The sequence below is a fragment of the Mirounga leonina genome, unplaced genomic scaffold, assembly GCF_011800145.1.
Source record: "Mirounga leonina isolate KUSES-001 unplaced genomic scaffold, KU_Mleo_1.0 Mir_170, whole genome shotgun sequence".
NCBI classification, from domain to species: Eukaryota; Metazoa; Chordata; class Mammalia; order Carnivora; family Phocidae; genus Mirounga; species Mirounga leonina.
Window position 1 is genome coordinate 55,984 of NW_023270433.1, and position 15,483 is coordinate 71,466.

Here is a 15,483-nt window from a genome sequence, read left to right on the forward strand (position 1 = left end):
TGGGAGTGAGGCTTCCACCCTGGCCCAGGGGCGCCTTGAGTTATTGGCACATCCCCTTCAGGGAGCATAGCTCTGGACGGTGTCCATGACGTGGGGGTGCTTGTGGCCCTGGGCAGCCTCCCACCCTCTGTCTGCTTGGAGACCAGGTGCCTGCACGCAGCCTGACAGCAGCTTCCTGCCACCTTGGTGTTTTGACATATGCAAGCAGCTCAGGCCTAGACACATCGTATCGCCAGATTCAGTGGTCGGATGAAGAGAAAAGAACACGACATGTTGAATGAGAGCAGCAGTAGGAGAGCACGTGCAGGAGGCATGGGGAGCCTGGGGAGAGCTGGCCGCCCTCCCTCCAGGGCTGCCCATCTGCTCTTGGCTGGGCTGAGGCCTTCGGTGGAGAGGCAGGTCTCACTCTTACTTCTAAGGACAGCGGCCCCAACCCAGCCCTTGTCTGCCTCTTCGGTTCCCACCGGGGTGGCTGGAGACTAGACTGTCTCTGCTGGAGGGCTAGATGTTGGAGCCATGGGGTGGGAGGTCTGGTAGTCACAAGGAGGTGCTGACTGTGGTCCAGATCAGCAAGAAGGCAGGAGTGGACCTTGAGGTGTGACCCTGGAGGGCACACAGTTTGCCTAGCGCTCCCTCACCTGCTTGTGCTGGGGAAAGTGAATCTCAGTGGTACAGGATGCCCAAGAGACATCCACACCCGCCCCGTGGGCCCCAGGTTCTCAAATGAGCCAGTCACCTCGGGAGGATGGGCACAGAGACGGACGGGAGACTTTGTCTACAGTGCTGGGAAATCCTTTGTACAAGACAATAAAGCAGAGGAACGGGAGGGAGCTTCCAAGGGCCCGGCCTCTAAAGCACCTGCTCACTTGGGTCTGGAGGGGCCAACGCTGTGATAACACAGTTATCATTTGCCCAGCCCAAAGCACTCTGCTCAGGCCACTGGCACAGACAAGATTTCCTGGAGATATTGGGGAAAATCTAGGCTCTGGGTGAGAAAGAAGGGATGGAAGACAAGGCAGGGGAAGGCGCTGTCCATCCACAGAGTTAGTGCATGAACGCAAAGCTCAACAAGTCACCTACTACTGCTTGTTGAGACTCAAGTTCTCACGCCTCCTCCCAGACGTCTTTTCTCGGGGCTCCAGGGGGCATTCGGGAGAGGGGTGGGGGTGGCAACAGACAGACAGCCCTAGAGAGCCATGAGGATGGATGGCGGCAGCAGCCACAGACGCTCCGAGCGCAGCGTGGCAGGCAGAGCACTCCGTGGCTGCGCCCAGGGCGGGAGCTGCCTGGCACCACCATGCGAGCGCATGCAGGAGAGCAGGGGGCAGCAAGCACACGGCAGCTCCCCCACGGCTAGTCGCCTCTGGCCTCAGCCAACCCCTTGGAGGTGGACAGAGCTTGCCCCATCCTCCCAGAGTCCGTGGTTCCTGTCACACCAGAGAGCACCTACTACTTCACCTACTATTTCAAAGCCAGGCCCTGCCTTATTGCCATCTGCCTCTGCATCAGGAAAGGTCTAGAGCACCCCAAAGATGCATCATCACACCTCTCAATGTGGTAGCTGATTCACCTTGAGGGTACACTGGTCCCTGGCTCCTCTGAGCCCCTTGCTTCCTCATCCACAGGATGGAGACATGAGGACATTGTGCCCAGACAGCGAGGAGTCTGAGATTTAAGGGATTTAAAGGTACACCGGGCATTGTGAAACACGACCCCCACAAAGGGGATCAACAGGCCTCAGACCCAGGTCGGCCTCTCCTGCGTCCAAGTACATCACTGTTTCCAGGCAGGGTCAAGCAAAGTGACCTGTGCACATCTGCTGGGGGCCACAGTCCATGCTGCAACAAACTGCTCTCCTAATCAGCTTTGTTCTCATGGGACAACGATGAAGAAAAGAAAAGCTCTGTATACCCCAACATGCGCAGCATGTCAGGTGATGATGTGTGCTCTGGAGGACGACGAAGGGCACGGGGCGGGGGGGGGGGGGGGGCGGTGCTCTTCCCAAGTGGACGGGAAATGGCCACGAAAAGGCCTGAGTGAGTCGAAAATTTCTGCGGCATCAAATGGTATTTTCTCACAACTCAAGATCTTCTGCTCCACTTGTGAAATACTTTATCATTAGTGTTTGTTTTCTGCAACAGGAATCTCAAATATTTGCTACTTTATGTGAATTTCCAGTTACAGCTTCAGTTTAATCTGCTCTCCTCTCAAACATCACTGAAGGCCTGGAAGGAAGCCCCAGTTCATGCTACCTGTACTCCACACGAGCTCACTGAGCAAGGGTGCACAAGTGGATCAACGATGCCTGGGTGCAAGAGCCCTGAGCTTCACTTTCTCTGGGGGCAGACCCTCTTCCCACTCCATCAGGCCTTACACCACCCCTTTTTGAATCATGAAGACAAAATCTCCAATCCCCTCCAGCCCTGAGACCCAGAGAGGGTTCCCTACAGAAGGGCATGTCCAGGGAGAATGCTATGGAGACATCATCAGAGGCCACTGGGGAGAACCAGCCTTGTATGTTGGTACGGTGGGGACAGAGCAGAAGGGAGATGGTGCAAGAGAAACCATGGACTCTACAGGATCAGGTCCAAACTCATGTCCTACAAAATCCCTCCAATTCTGAGCCCAATCCCGACAAGAAAAACTGGGCACTTACCCGCTTCACTCAGAAGACCCTCCACCTCCTCTCTAGACCCAAGGCCAGTTCCTGAATCAAATGGCTCCTGGGGGGGCCTTCAGAAGCCCCTGCTGGACCCCAGGAGCTGAGGAGAAGAGGCCAGAGGGGATGGGTACTGCCAGACTCTGACCACACACCTTAGGAAGGCAGTGGTGAGGAGTCACAGGAAATGGAAGAAAGAACAGGAGTAGAGCAAGCAAAGCAAGGAGTTTTAAGAACTGTTTAAAGTCATGAAACCAACCGTTTCCTATATGTGATGTTTTCATGGATGGATATTTGCGTATTATTTACAAATTGGGATGTTTGAGCAGCAGGTGCGCAACATACAGACGGAGACATGGTTTTCGCATTGTATGTTGGTTGGATGGCGTGAGTCAGCAGGTAGGTTAAGGTAAATCAAGAACAAAAACAGAAAACAAAAGAGAAAATGAGTCATCAACACAAGCAAAAACTCAAACTTTGAATACCTCACTGGAAAATTTTAGGATTTTAGTAAACTTTGCATATTTGGCTTAAAATGCATCAAATCAAAACATATTTTTGAAATCTTAGGTTATGCAGACAGGGTGGCATTCATTTGCATTCCTGTTTGTAATGCAAATCCAAAGATGACTCACAGACACTTATTTTTTTATTTCCAGGCAAAGAAATCAATGTCAGTTTTATGCTTGCTTGGGAATGCTGTCTCTACACGACCCTGGTTAAGACTATTACTCTATTTTGATTAAGTTGGTGGTGGGAACTGACACTCATATTTTTGCCTAAGGAAAAAAAAGTACATTCACAAAGTAACATATGAAGTGACTACAAATGAAGAAAAATAAAGACACCACTAAACCACACGACGACTTCATTTCATCTTTTCCCCTCTCGGCAGAACTGGCTGAAGGACTGAGCTCCGAGAGCACTAGCAGCCAGGGCACAGCGGACCTTCCAAGCCAAGCGGCTCCTCAGCCCTCCCACCGGCCCTGCTGGGCATCAGGGGCTGATGGCAGCAGCCATGGAGGGCTTATTTGAAGTAAGGTCTGATACAACCACAAGCCCCCTTGGCCTTGCGTGTCCAACAGCTGAGGGACAGACACTGGGCTGCTCCAGCCACCTGCGCTACAGAAGGTCTCTGCCTTGTGTGCGGGCCTCCTTGGAGGCAGAGGTTTCCCTGGAAGACAGCTGGGCATCGTGCTCTCTGCATGTCTGGCAACCCCCACCCTAGATGCCTGCTCATCAGTCCGCCCTCTCTGGCCAGGAGGCACACGCAGGAAGAAACCCCCAGAGCTGTGCCCTTGCAGATGGGAGCGCAATGTCTGGATCCCTTTATCCAGGGAACAAAGATTCCTGTGTCCAAGGACGAGGCCCGTAAGGATCAGCAGCCAGCTTGCTCCTCCCAGAAACCACACTGGTACGAACTGTTTCTGGATGAGAAGCACTTGGCCACAGTGCCAACGGTTGGTGTGACAGAACATCCTTGGTTTTTGTGTGAAAATGGCAGCTCAGAACTTTCCCCGCATTATTTGGATTATTGATTTTTTTTATTGTTTTATTTATTTATTCATGAGAGTCAGAGAGAGAGAGAGAGAGGCAGAGGCAGAGGGAGAAGCAGGCTCCCCGCCTAGCAGGGAGCCCGATGTGGGACTCGATCCAGGACCCTGTGATCATGACCTGAGCCGAAGGCAGATGCTTAACCATCTGAGCCACCCAGGCGCCCCGGATTATTAGTTTTTTAAAACCATAAAACACACCACATACACAAAAGAATATGTATAAATACGTGTATGGATGCACATTTTCAAAGAAAAATCATAGAACGTCCATATATTCATCACCCAGCTTAAAGAAAACAGAATGTCACCATTACTTCTGAAGCCCGTCCTGTCTCCCTTTCTCCTCCCCAGATGTAGTAGCTACCCTTAATTCTTGTTAATAATTGCTTTTCTTTACTGTCTTAACCACAAACTCTTAAAATGCGTTACACTTGACTTTTCTTAGCCTTTTAATGGGACTCTACCGTATGCAGCCTTCGCGGACTTGGGCAAACTTGTGCTGACGGCGAGCAAACTCTGCTTCTGAGAAGCATCCCTCTTGATGCGGAGACCACCACCCTCCAGCGCGTGCGGCACTTCACTATGTTCACGTCCCCTAACAATCAGTGCATTCCACTGCTACTGTGAACAAGGTAGCCACGACCCTCTGTGTGAAAGTGTCTCCAGGTCACCTGCCCAGACACCCTCTGGCTTATGTGTCTAAGTCGCTGCAGGCATGCATATGTCCAGCTTTCTATGGATTGCCACACTCTTCCGAAAAGGTTGTCCAATGAACACCCCCAGCAATAGCGTGGAGGTTCTGGCTGTCCCACTTGCTAACCATTGGCATGGCTGGAATTCCCGTTTGACGTTTGACAAACCAGAGGGTGTGAAATGGCATCTCAATGTCATTTCACTTTACATTTCTTTAATTACAAATAAGGGTGAGCAGCTTTTCCTATGTTAATTGGTCATTTCTGTTTCTTATTCTTTTAGTAAAATGCCCAATTATGCCTTCAGCTCATTTTTCCATTTGGTTGCTTTTGTTTTTCTTAATGATTCACAGAAGAGCCTTGCACATTCTGGACACTAACCTTTGTTAATGGTTTGGAAAACCTCTCTGCCCTCCGGCCACGCCTTTGTCACTAAATGTTGGTGCATCATAGAACTCAGTAGCTCATTCTTTTCTCTCCTTTATTGATCTCATTCAGTCTCATGGATCTGATATCATCTTATATGCTCATGGTTCCCAATCCTATGAGACTGGCATGAATCTCTTCTCCAAACTCCAGGCCCATCTGTCCAACGGCCTGTTGGATGATTCCTTCAGGAAGGCCAACAGGCAACTCAAATCTAACATGTACAAATTGCATCCAGTCCACATGTACAAACAGTCCACAACAAACCTGTTCCACCCACAGTCTTTCCCATTTCAATTAATGATAATCCATGTTTCCAAGTACTTGCTCAGACTTTGATGCCATTCTTGCTCAATTTTCACACAGACATCTGGTCCATCTGCAGCTCTACTGGAAAATACACCCAGAATGACGGTCTCTCACCTTAGCCCCTCTGCCGGGCTCCCTGCTATGGCATTCAGTGGCACTCACATCCTCACAGGCCCAATATTCAATTGTCAGCATCCACATCTTTTTTTCCTGAGAATTTCCCCAGGCCAGGACACAAGTGCCAGAGAATTAACATTCTCTGGCCCCCTCTCCCCAGCAGGCTTCAACTAGTAGCTAACAGTACTTGCTGAAAAATACCCCAGTCATCCTGCCACTTGCTGGGATAATGGAGGCTCAGGGCTCCTAATGAGGACCCACAGTCGTAACTGACTTCATGGTACCATGTACTGGCTGCCTCCCTTCCCTGGCTCACTTCCTTGTTCCCCTAGTATTCCAGGGATCACCTCCCAAATAAATGACTTGCATTGAACTCCTGTCTTGGGGTCTGTTTCTGGGATAACCCAACTAAGCCCTAACTTGCCTAGCTGCTTCTGCCTGTGCCCTGCACTATATTCTCAGCCAGAGGTTTGGTCTGAAAAGCCAGATTATGTCACTCCTCTTCCTACCTCACTCAAAATAAAAACCAAAATTTACTGCAACTGCAAACCCTTCCCTGCTCCCCATTTCCTCTGCCCTTGCTGCTTCCCCCCTTGTTCACGATGCTCCTACAGCAGTGTGCCCACGTCCTCCCTCAGGCGTGCAGGTGCAGGGTGGGTGCCGGGCTCAATGTGGCTCCCCCAGGGCCCCCTGCTCCACGTCCTCACCTCACAAACCCAGACATCTTCACTTGGAAGTCAGCAACTCAGTGACGTCTTGTCTGAGCACACAGCCATCAAAGCCCCCCTCCCCCCAACCCGGTGTCTCATACCGCTTCTCTGCTGTGCCTTCTCCCAGTGCCTCTCATTGTGTAACACTGTGTCTCTCTCACTGGAATGAAACTCCAGAAGAGCAGAGATTTTCATCTTTTGTCCCAGCACTTAGAATACTGCTTAGCACATGATAGGCAGTGCATAAATATTTATAATGGATAAACAAAGGAATGTGATGCAAATATCCCCTCCCTCTTCATGGACTGCCTTTCTTCTTTTGATAAACAGAAACTCTTTATTTTATAGAATTTTTTTTCAGTTATGGATGGTGCTTCCTATAGTTTGCTTAAGCAATCAGTCCCTATCCCAAGGTCTTAAAGATAATCTCCTGTATTTTCTTCTAAGTTTTAAATTTTTTTCCTCTTGCATTTAAGTATTTTCATCCATTTGAAATCGATTTTTTTGTGAATGGTGTGAAGATCCAATTTCTGTCTTTCCCTATATTGATCATCATTATACCCACATCAATTGTTGAATTGTCTCCCCACTAAGTAGCATAGTCATACATCATGTTTCCACATACGAGTGATTTTGATTCTAGGCTCTTGATTCTGTCCATTGGCTCATTTACTATCCCCAAGTCAGCAGCACAGTCTTAATGTTCTAGCTTTATAATAAGTCTTACCATCAACAAGAACAGTACCTCTCCACCCCCACTGCCCCAGCAGCATTTTCTGCTTCTTAAGTATCTTGAGTATTTAAGGGGCCTTTGCTCCTTCTGATGAGTTGTAGAAGCAACTTGCCAATTTCCATAACAGACAACACAAAACCAAATTCACTTACTGAAATTACATTGAACCTACAGATCAATTTGGGCAAAACCATCTCTGAAATTGACCCTGCTTACTGTTTTTACGTGCTATCTGGCACCATCTATTTAAGGCTCCTTTACTATCTTTCCCTGAGGTTTAGCACTTCTCCACATAAAGATCCCATGTGTGGATGTTATTAGGGTTATAGCCAGGACTGCTGCTGCTGTTATGACATGCAGTCAACTACTCACTCAGGTACTCCACTCAGCAACTGTGCTAAACACTCTTAGCAGCTTGAGATTATTCCAGATTTCATCTACAGATAATAATGTTATCTATGAATAACGGCAGCTTTGCCTACTTCTGTTCTAATACTTAGGTGTTTTATTTTTCTTGTCTTATTCATTCAACAAGTGTCTACTGAATACCTGAAGTGTCAGGCATTATTCCAAGCACTGGAATATGGCAGTGAACCGGACAAAAACCTCTGTCTTCATGGAGCTGACATTCAATTTATTGAACCGACCAGGCCCTGAAGTTCAATGTGCTTATAGGTATTGTCCTTTTCTAATTTTAAAGGGAATTCTTTCCAAATTTCGCCATTATATGATGTTAGCACAGGATTTTTGGTAAATTCTCTTCATCAAGTCAATAATTCCTAGATTGCTAATAATTTCTATCATGAATACAATTTTAGTTTTATTGAATGTCTTCTCTGCACCCATGACAGGATCACATTAATAGTGTTCTTTGATCTGTTAATGTAAATTAGACTTTCTGATGCATTTTACATCTACGTTAATGAGTGAGCATGGAATATGACTTCCTTTATTATACTCTATCTTTTAAATAATTTTGGGGTACAGATTGTACTAGTCTCATATAAATAGTTAGGGAATGTACACTCTTTTTCTATTCACTGGAAGAATTTATTTAGGATTAGAATGTTCTTTCCTCATATTTTAGGTAGAAACCTAATGCATAAGACTACTACAACCAGTGGTATGAGGCAAGACCAATTAGTTATCACACCTCACACTTCCTACTCCTGGTAGGCTTCCTTGAGTTTTGGAGATGGCATACACCACTGAAGAAATACTGCTGTGACCCATTTATCAGATGACACAAAGCTGCTAGGTTTGAGAGGATTCAGAGCAGGAGAGGGCTCTCTAGTAGATCCATGCTACAGTACCAGGAGCCCTATAACGTGGGCCATAAGATGCAACAGATTCCACAGTGCTGGGGTATCTGTGGGAGATAAAGACACTGTGTGGAGTCCCTGGAAAGCCGGCATAGAAAAGTCAGTGCAAACACCTAGGATTCTGGAGCAAGGGCATGTCATCTAAGACATCACCAATGAGAGGGGCCACTCCTGGCTGCTGGGCCCTGGTGGACCCCGGGTCTGACCAGGAGACAACTGTGTCTATGGCACCAATGCTTCTCTTTATGAGTGTGTGTTGCAGGCCTGCCAACAATCCAGTGTTATGATGGAAGTGCTACATCCAGGGCCAAACCCAAGCACATCTAGAGGGCACAGACTCATGACAGGTGGCCCAGTGCCCCAGGCCTTGCACCTTTGCTGCACCTGTCTTCCTTACCTCACTCCTACCCCAACATATCATGGGATGATCACTAAAGCCAGGAGGAAAAACTCAAGCCTGTTACATGAAGCGGTTGGCTCAATACATTGGTGCCACCAGAACACCTCACAGAGACGAGCTGAAAGACAGTGGTGAGGCAGAGTTCTAGGTGGTGAACCCGGTCAGCCATGGCACGGATGGAGAAAGAAGTTGCCTGTGGTATGGATTATAGGACCTTAGGCAAGAGCTAAAGCTTGGCCAGGGCTCCGGAAGGAACAAAGGTTGGGGAAAGGCATCCAGATGGGCCTAGGGAATGGATGCGACATGCAGGTCCTTGTATTACACATCAGTGTCCACCACAGAGCATCCACAGCTGTAGGGGCACTAAAAACCAGGCCTTGAGATGGTTTACCCAACAGACGACAGCCAGCCTCTATCCTCACCAGCCCAAGTGTTCACATAGTAGATCCATGAATGGAGTGACCATGATGGCTGAGATGAAGGCTATGCCTGAGCCCAACAGGTGGGCTGATCCAGCCATGACCACTACTAAACACCTAGCCCACTATGAGCACAAGTCAACGAGGCCTCTACAATGCACCATGCTTTAGGCTGTCAACCAGCCACTTGGTGGTAATTTGCTTACGTGAGAATCCTTTCACCTGCAAATGGCAGTGATTTGTCTCTACTGGGATCACTCATACTCTGGGTGTGGGTTTGTCTTTGCCCATGGAATACCTTGGCCTGCACCAGTATCAGAGATTTACCCATATTGGATTCCACATAACATCAACTCCAAACTGAGCAAGCAGAAGCAGGTACAAAGAAGCAGGTGACTCTGGATCCACTGGCATATAATATTCAACATCATTCAGGAGGTGGAAACCTCATAAAACACTGAAAAAGCCTCCTAAAGGCACGGATTAAATGCTGGCTTGGTGATGTACCTCACAGGGTTGGGATATTGTCCTTCAAGATGAACTGACAGACGAGAGATGGTACTGGGTGTCCAACTGTTGCACAGATCCAGAAAGCAAGGGGTGGAAGTAGGGGTGGCCCCTCTCACTATCCTCCAGCAAGCCAGGTCAGACTCTCTTCTCATCATCTCCATAAGTTTAGGTTTGGCAAATCTAGAGGTCCTGGCTCAAGGGGTAGGGAAGGCTTCCACTGTGGAACACCAAAGTCATGGTGGGCCCCTGTCACTTGTGTTCCTCATGCCGTAAGACCAGCAAGCAGAGCAGAGTTTCCAGGCTGGCCAGGGTACTGGATGCTGGGTATGGAGAAGGGCAGAGCTACCATTACATAGGGTAGGAAGAAGTCTATCTGGAAATCAGGGGGTTCACTAGAGCCTTTCTAGTGCTCTGTGACCAGTCTTAATTACGACTGGACTACTATGGCAGCCAGAACCACACAAGGGTGTGACAAGCAGGGGCTTGGGCTTCACAGGGTGACAGTGCGGGCTGCCTCATCCCGCCCAGCAACTAGAGCGGCAGAAGGCTGGCCACCAGTCAGGGGACCCCAAAATGGGTTAGGAAGAATAAGTTAATGAACATCAACTTAACTCAGACTAGCTCTGACTGGTTACCAACCCTCTTCTCCCACACATCGTGACCAGCACCCTCCTGAAGAATGAGAGAAGTGAACCCAGTGTGAGATGTGGGCAGAGCTGGGTGGGGCCAGGGTAACAGCAGACACTCGTGCACTCCAGTGCAGTCCTGTTACCAAGGAGCCTGATATTCCTTCCTCCCCAGTGGTGGCCAGAGCCTGCTTTGCCTGCACGTGGGGTGCACTCAGAAGGGCTGGAGGTATCTGACAATTCAAACCCCCAGGTGCAGCCCTTAGTTGTGCACTAATCAGTACAGAGGCATAAGCTCTGCAACTCTGAGGTGTGACCACCCTGTCTCCAAGCCCCCATCGGGGATGACCCAAATGCACCCCAACACTTGGCTCCAGATACATTTCTGATCCTCCTTCTCTTACCCATCCACTTCCCCAAACCTCTCTCTCATGGTTTTGCCTGGGAGTGCTTCCTAAGAAATGACTTGTACAAGAACCCCACCTTAGTGTCTGCTCCTAGAAAATTCAACTTAAGACTGAGATGAGATTTTTTGCCATTTAATTCTGATATAATGCATTGTACTCAAAGAACATTGCCTTATGATTCAGATTCCTTGAAATTTGTCAAGACAATTTCATATTTTAGCACTTGGTCAGTTTTTACATATAATCTGTGTACGTTTGATATGAATGAGTATCTCATTTTATTTACACACACACACACACACACACGTAAAACAAACCTAATATTCTAAAATATTCTAAATTCTTGTTGGTTTTAGTTCATGTACTTTGGTGCCAAGCTGTTAGATTTGTTAGACACACACAGATTTAAAAGACTGTTGTCTTCCTGGTCAGCTGTTACAATGAAGCTCCTAGGTGACTCTCAGACCACCAGACTAGAAGACCTTTTGGAAACCACTTTCTTATCCAAGAAAAAGTATTTCCCAAGACAATACCCAATCCCCAACTCCACCTCTGGAGAGGAGCCTCCTTCTTTCCAGGGGCTCCTGGGGAACTCTGGCAAGAGAGAAGGGGCTAACACTCAGGACCTGGAGGCGCACTGAGGAGCACTGCCCAGAAGGAAACCATTCTGGGGCCCTGCAGGAAGGAGAGGAAATGCTACTTACCGCAATCTCTGTTACTAAAATATCAGTAATACTTCCCAACACAGTGACAAAGTCAAAGACATTCCAGGCATCTCTGAAATAGTTCTGGAGAGAAAAAAGAGCAGTTACTGCTAGAGGCTGGTAAGCATTCTGCCAGGCAAGGAGTTGCAGGAAGTACCCCTAATCAAGAAAGGAGCAAAGGGACAGATGGGCCACCAAGGCGGGACACCAGAGCTGGGTAAGCAAACACCTATGGGTCTGGGCAGGTGCAGAACTGAGAGCTGTGTGTCCAAAGAAGAGGAGCCTGGCCCCGCCTGTCTCCAGGAGCTGGGCTAGGGGCAGAGCTCAGGCAGCTCAGGGTATTGGAGCAGCCCCCCTTCCTCAGGGCCACCACAATGTCACATTTGCTCTGGGGGCTTGGGGAATTCCCACCTCTAAGCCACAAGTCCCTGAAGATCCCCCCTACAGAGAGGAGCCAGAATGCAGACCGCCAAAAGGCCAAGAGGGAGCCAAGGCACCTACCAGCACCCCAAAAGCGATGATCTTCAGCACGCATTCCATGGAGAACATGGATGTGAACACAATGTTCAGGCATTTCAACATTAGCTCATATTCATACGGTGCGTCATAGAACTGCACGGGGAATAAGTGCCATTGGCTACAGGTTCGGCTGCCCCAAGACACCCCAGCCTTGACCTCCTGCCAGAGCACAGAGAACTGCACGCCTGCCCAGGGTAGGGATACCCATCCCTGCTCCCCCCGTTTTCTCCCAGGACACTCTCACCATCTCAGCCCACAGAGAACCCAGGGCACTGGGCTTCTATAGGCATCCCATGCTGACCAGGACGTGATCAGCTGCAGCTATGGCTCTCTCTCTCCATCTCTCTCACACCCCAGCGGGCACCCACTGTCCCCCGTGCTGGGCCAACATACCTTCATCATTAGCACCACTGTGTTGAGGGCGATCATGGCCATGATGAAGTACTCGAAGGGAGGCGAGACCACAAAAGTCCATGTCTTGTACTGGAACGACTGCTTGTCCTGGGGCATGTACCGCGTCAGGGGCTTGGCACTAATGGCGAAGTCGATGCAAGCCCTCTGCCCGGGGAAAAGGAGCACTGAGAACATGGTGGGGGCGGGGGGAACCCACACTGCACCCCACACCCGTCTCTTCCATCCTCACAGGCAGCCCTGACCAGCCACACTCAGCCTCTCCCTGCCCCTGTGCTGGCCACCAGCTATGCGGTGGTGAGCGAGTACCATGCAGAAGGGAAGTCCAGTGGTTCTGCCCACACTGACCATCAGGGGAGCCCAGCAGAGCATCCAGTGCACACGTGCACATGGGGCAGAAGAGGGAGCCACCCACCTCGTTCTTCTCCAGGCTGCATTCAGACATCACCTTGTCCCCCTGCTCCTGGAAGGTGATGATGATCAAGGCCACAAAGATGTTGACGAAAAAGAAGGGGAAGACCACAAAGTAGACCACGTAGAAGATGGACAGCTCCATGCGGTACCCGGGGCTTGGGCCTTGCTCCTCATAGGTGGCGTCCACAGAGTGTTTCAGGACCCTACACCAAGGGCAAACACCAAGTGTCAGGGGGGCCCCTGAGGACAGAGCCATGGGAAAGTCAAGACCTGTATCACAGGTGTGGCTTCCGTACCTGAGCCCAGAGATGGCAAGAGGAAGGGGATGCTCAACACTGCAGGCCTCAGCCCGCTCCCTAGGACCGCAGTCTCCTGAGGTAGACTACCTTCCCGATAGGGCTTGTACTCAGGGCTGTTGGAGGGCCATCAAGGGGAGGTCTCCAGGGGCCGGAGGTCCTAACCCCAGGACAGGTGGAGGCCCAGGAGTTCTGCCCTGCCCTGCTTAATCCTAGCTCACACCTGCTCATGCCCAGTTCACCAGCTCATACCCAGCTTCACCTGCCTTTAGAAAACCCTGGGCTCCTGGCACAGCATTGATCCTACCTTCTGAGCAGTGGTCCTCCCAGCCCCAAAGGAAGTCCCCAGTCATCCAGTGTGGCACTGAACAAATACATCCCTCTGTCTATCCTTAACTGAGGCCAGAAGGGTAGCACAGGGAGATACCAAATAGCCCCATCCTCCCTCTGGCCTTCAGCCACTCAAAAACGATTTTCAGGAGATCACTATGCTGTGTACTTTGTCTTAATCTCATCCTCTTTCCAGGTTGCCCGCTCCTGGAAGGCAGAGCCATGTCTTACCTGGTGGGTGCAAGAGCCTATGGTGTATTTGCTGGATGACTAGAACACAAACGGATGCAGAGTTTGAGACTCCCTGCCCAAGCTGCCCCTCTGCTCTAGCGTGATCTGCCACAATGAGCCAGTGAGCACTCACATGGGCCACCCTTCTCCTGTGGACACTGTGAACAGCGTCAGCAGAGCCCAGAGCACATTGTCGTAGTGAAAGTCGTATTTCTTCCACTGCCGGGGCTGAGCTTCCACCTCCTCCTTCTCATAATCCAAATACTGACCCCTGGGGATGAGAACATAGATGAGGTCAGAGGTTAGAGACAAAGGGTCCAAACACGCTGATTTGTCTATGGTCAACTGATTTTTGAAAGGGCTGTCCATCCAATGAAGGAAGAACAGTCTTCTCAACAGACAGAGTGGGACAACTGGGCGTCCACTTGCAAAAGAAGGAAGCCGGACCCTACCTCATGCCATGTACAAAACTCAACTCAAAATGGACCAAAGACCTAAAGGTACAAGCTAACACTAGAAAACTGTTAGAAGAAGACACAGGAGGCCTGGAATTAGGGAAAGGATTGTTAGATACGACACCAAAATCATGAGCAGCAAAAGAAAAAAGTAGGTCAATTCGACATCATCAAAATGTAAAGCTTTGTGCTTCAGAGACATCATCAACACACAGAATGGGACCAAATATTGGAAAATCGTCTCTCTGATAAGAGTTGAATCTAGAATATATAAAGAACTATTATAATCAATTATAAAAAAGACAAACACCCCGATTAATAAAAATGGATAAAACATCTGAATAGGCATTTCTCCAAAGAAGATGTACAAATGGCCAATAAGTACATGAAAAGATGCTCAACATCATGAGTCATCCAAGAAATGCAAATGAAAACCACAATGAGATATCACTTTATACCCACTAGGATGGCTATAATTAATTTTTAAAAAGGAAAATAACAAGTACTGGCAAGGATGTGGAGAAATCAGAACTCTCCCACACTGCTGGTGGGAATATAAAATGGATCAGCCATGTTGGAAAAGTCTGGCAGTCCCTGACACTGGTAAACAGAATCACCACAGGACCCATCAATTCCAGGGCTAGGTGTACACTCCAGAGAAATGAAGACATCTGTCCACACAAATACTTCACATGCATGTTCACAGCAGCATCAGTTCTAACAGCCAAAAATGGAAACAACCCAGATGCCCATCAACAGATGGGTGAATAAAGAAACTGCCACATCTACAGCAGGGAAGAACATCCAACCATGAAAGGGAATGATGCTCTGACACACGCTACAGCACGGTGACCTCAAAAACACGAAGGCGAATGAAAGAAGTTAGACACAAAAGACCACATATTTACGATTCCCTTTATATGAACAGGGAAATCTATAAAGACAAAAAAATAGATTCATGGGTGCTCAGGGCTAGAGATGGGGAGCTAGTGGGTAATAAAGGATATGCAGTTTTTTATGTTTTTTAACTTATGAAAATGTTCCAAAATTGACTGTGGTGATGATTGCACATATCTGTGAATGTATTAAAAAATCACTGAATTGTACACTTTCAATGGATGAATCACATGAATTATATCTTAGTGAAAACAAAGGCTACCACTAAATGGGGGAAAGGATGGGTCTTTTCAAATAAATGGTGCTGGGTCAACTGGATATCCATCTACAGAAAATTTAT

General features: G+C 48.7%; 1 protein-coding gene across 3 annotated transcripts in view; it reads right to left on the reverse strand.

Annotated features, from left to right (window-relative positions):
• The window catches only part of CACNA1B (calcium voltage-gated channel subunit alpha1 B), a 186,238-nt gene that overhangs the window by 34,995 nt on the left and 135,760 nt on the right, over window positions 1-15,483 (reverse strand). For all 3 annotated transcript variants that reach the window (XM_035015334.1, XM_035015333.1, XM_035015332.1), the window contains 6 exons: window positions 13,925-14,062; window positions 12,936-13,137; window positions 12,503-12,667; window positions 12,092-12,202; window positions 11,591-11,674; window positions 2,919-2,924 (listed from right to left, as the gene is read on the reverse strand). In XM_035015334.1, coding sequence (XP_034871225.1) covers window positions 2,919-2,924; window positions 11,591-11,674; window positions 12,092-12,202; window positions 12,503-12,667; window positions 12,936-13,137; window positions 13,925-14,062 — 706 coding nt within the window. The remainder of the gene's footprint in view (window positions 1-2,918; window positions 2,925-11,590; window positions 11,675-12,091; window positions 12,203-12,502; window positions 12,668-12,935; window positions 13,138-13,924; window positions 14,063-15,483) is intronic.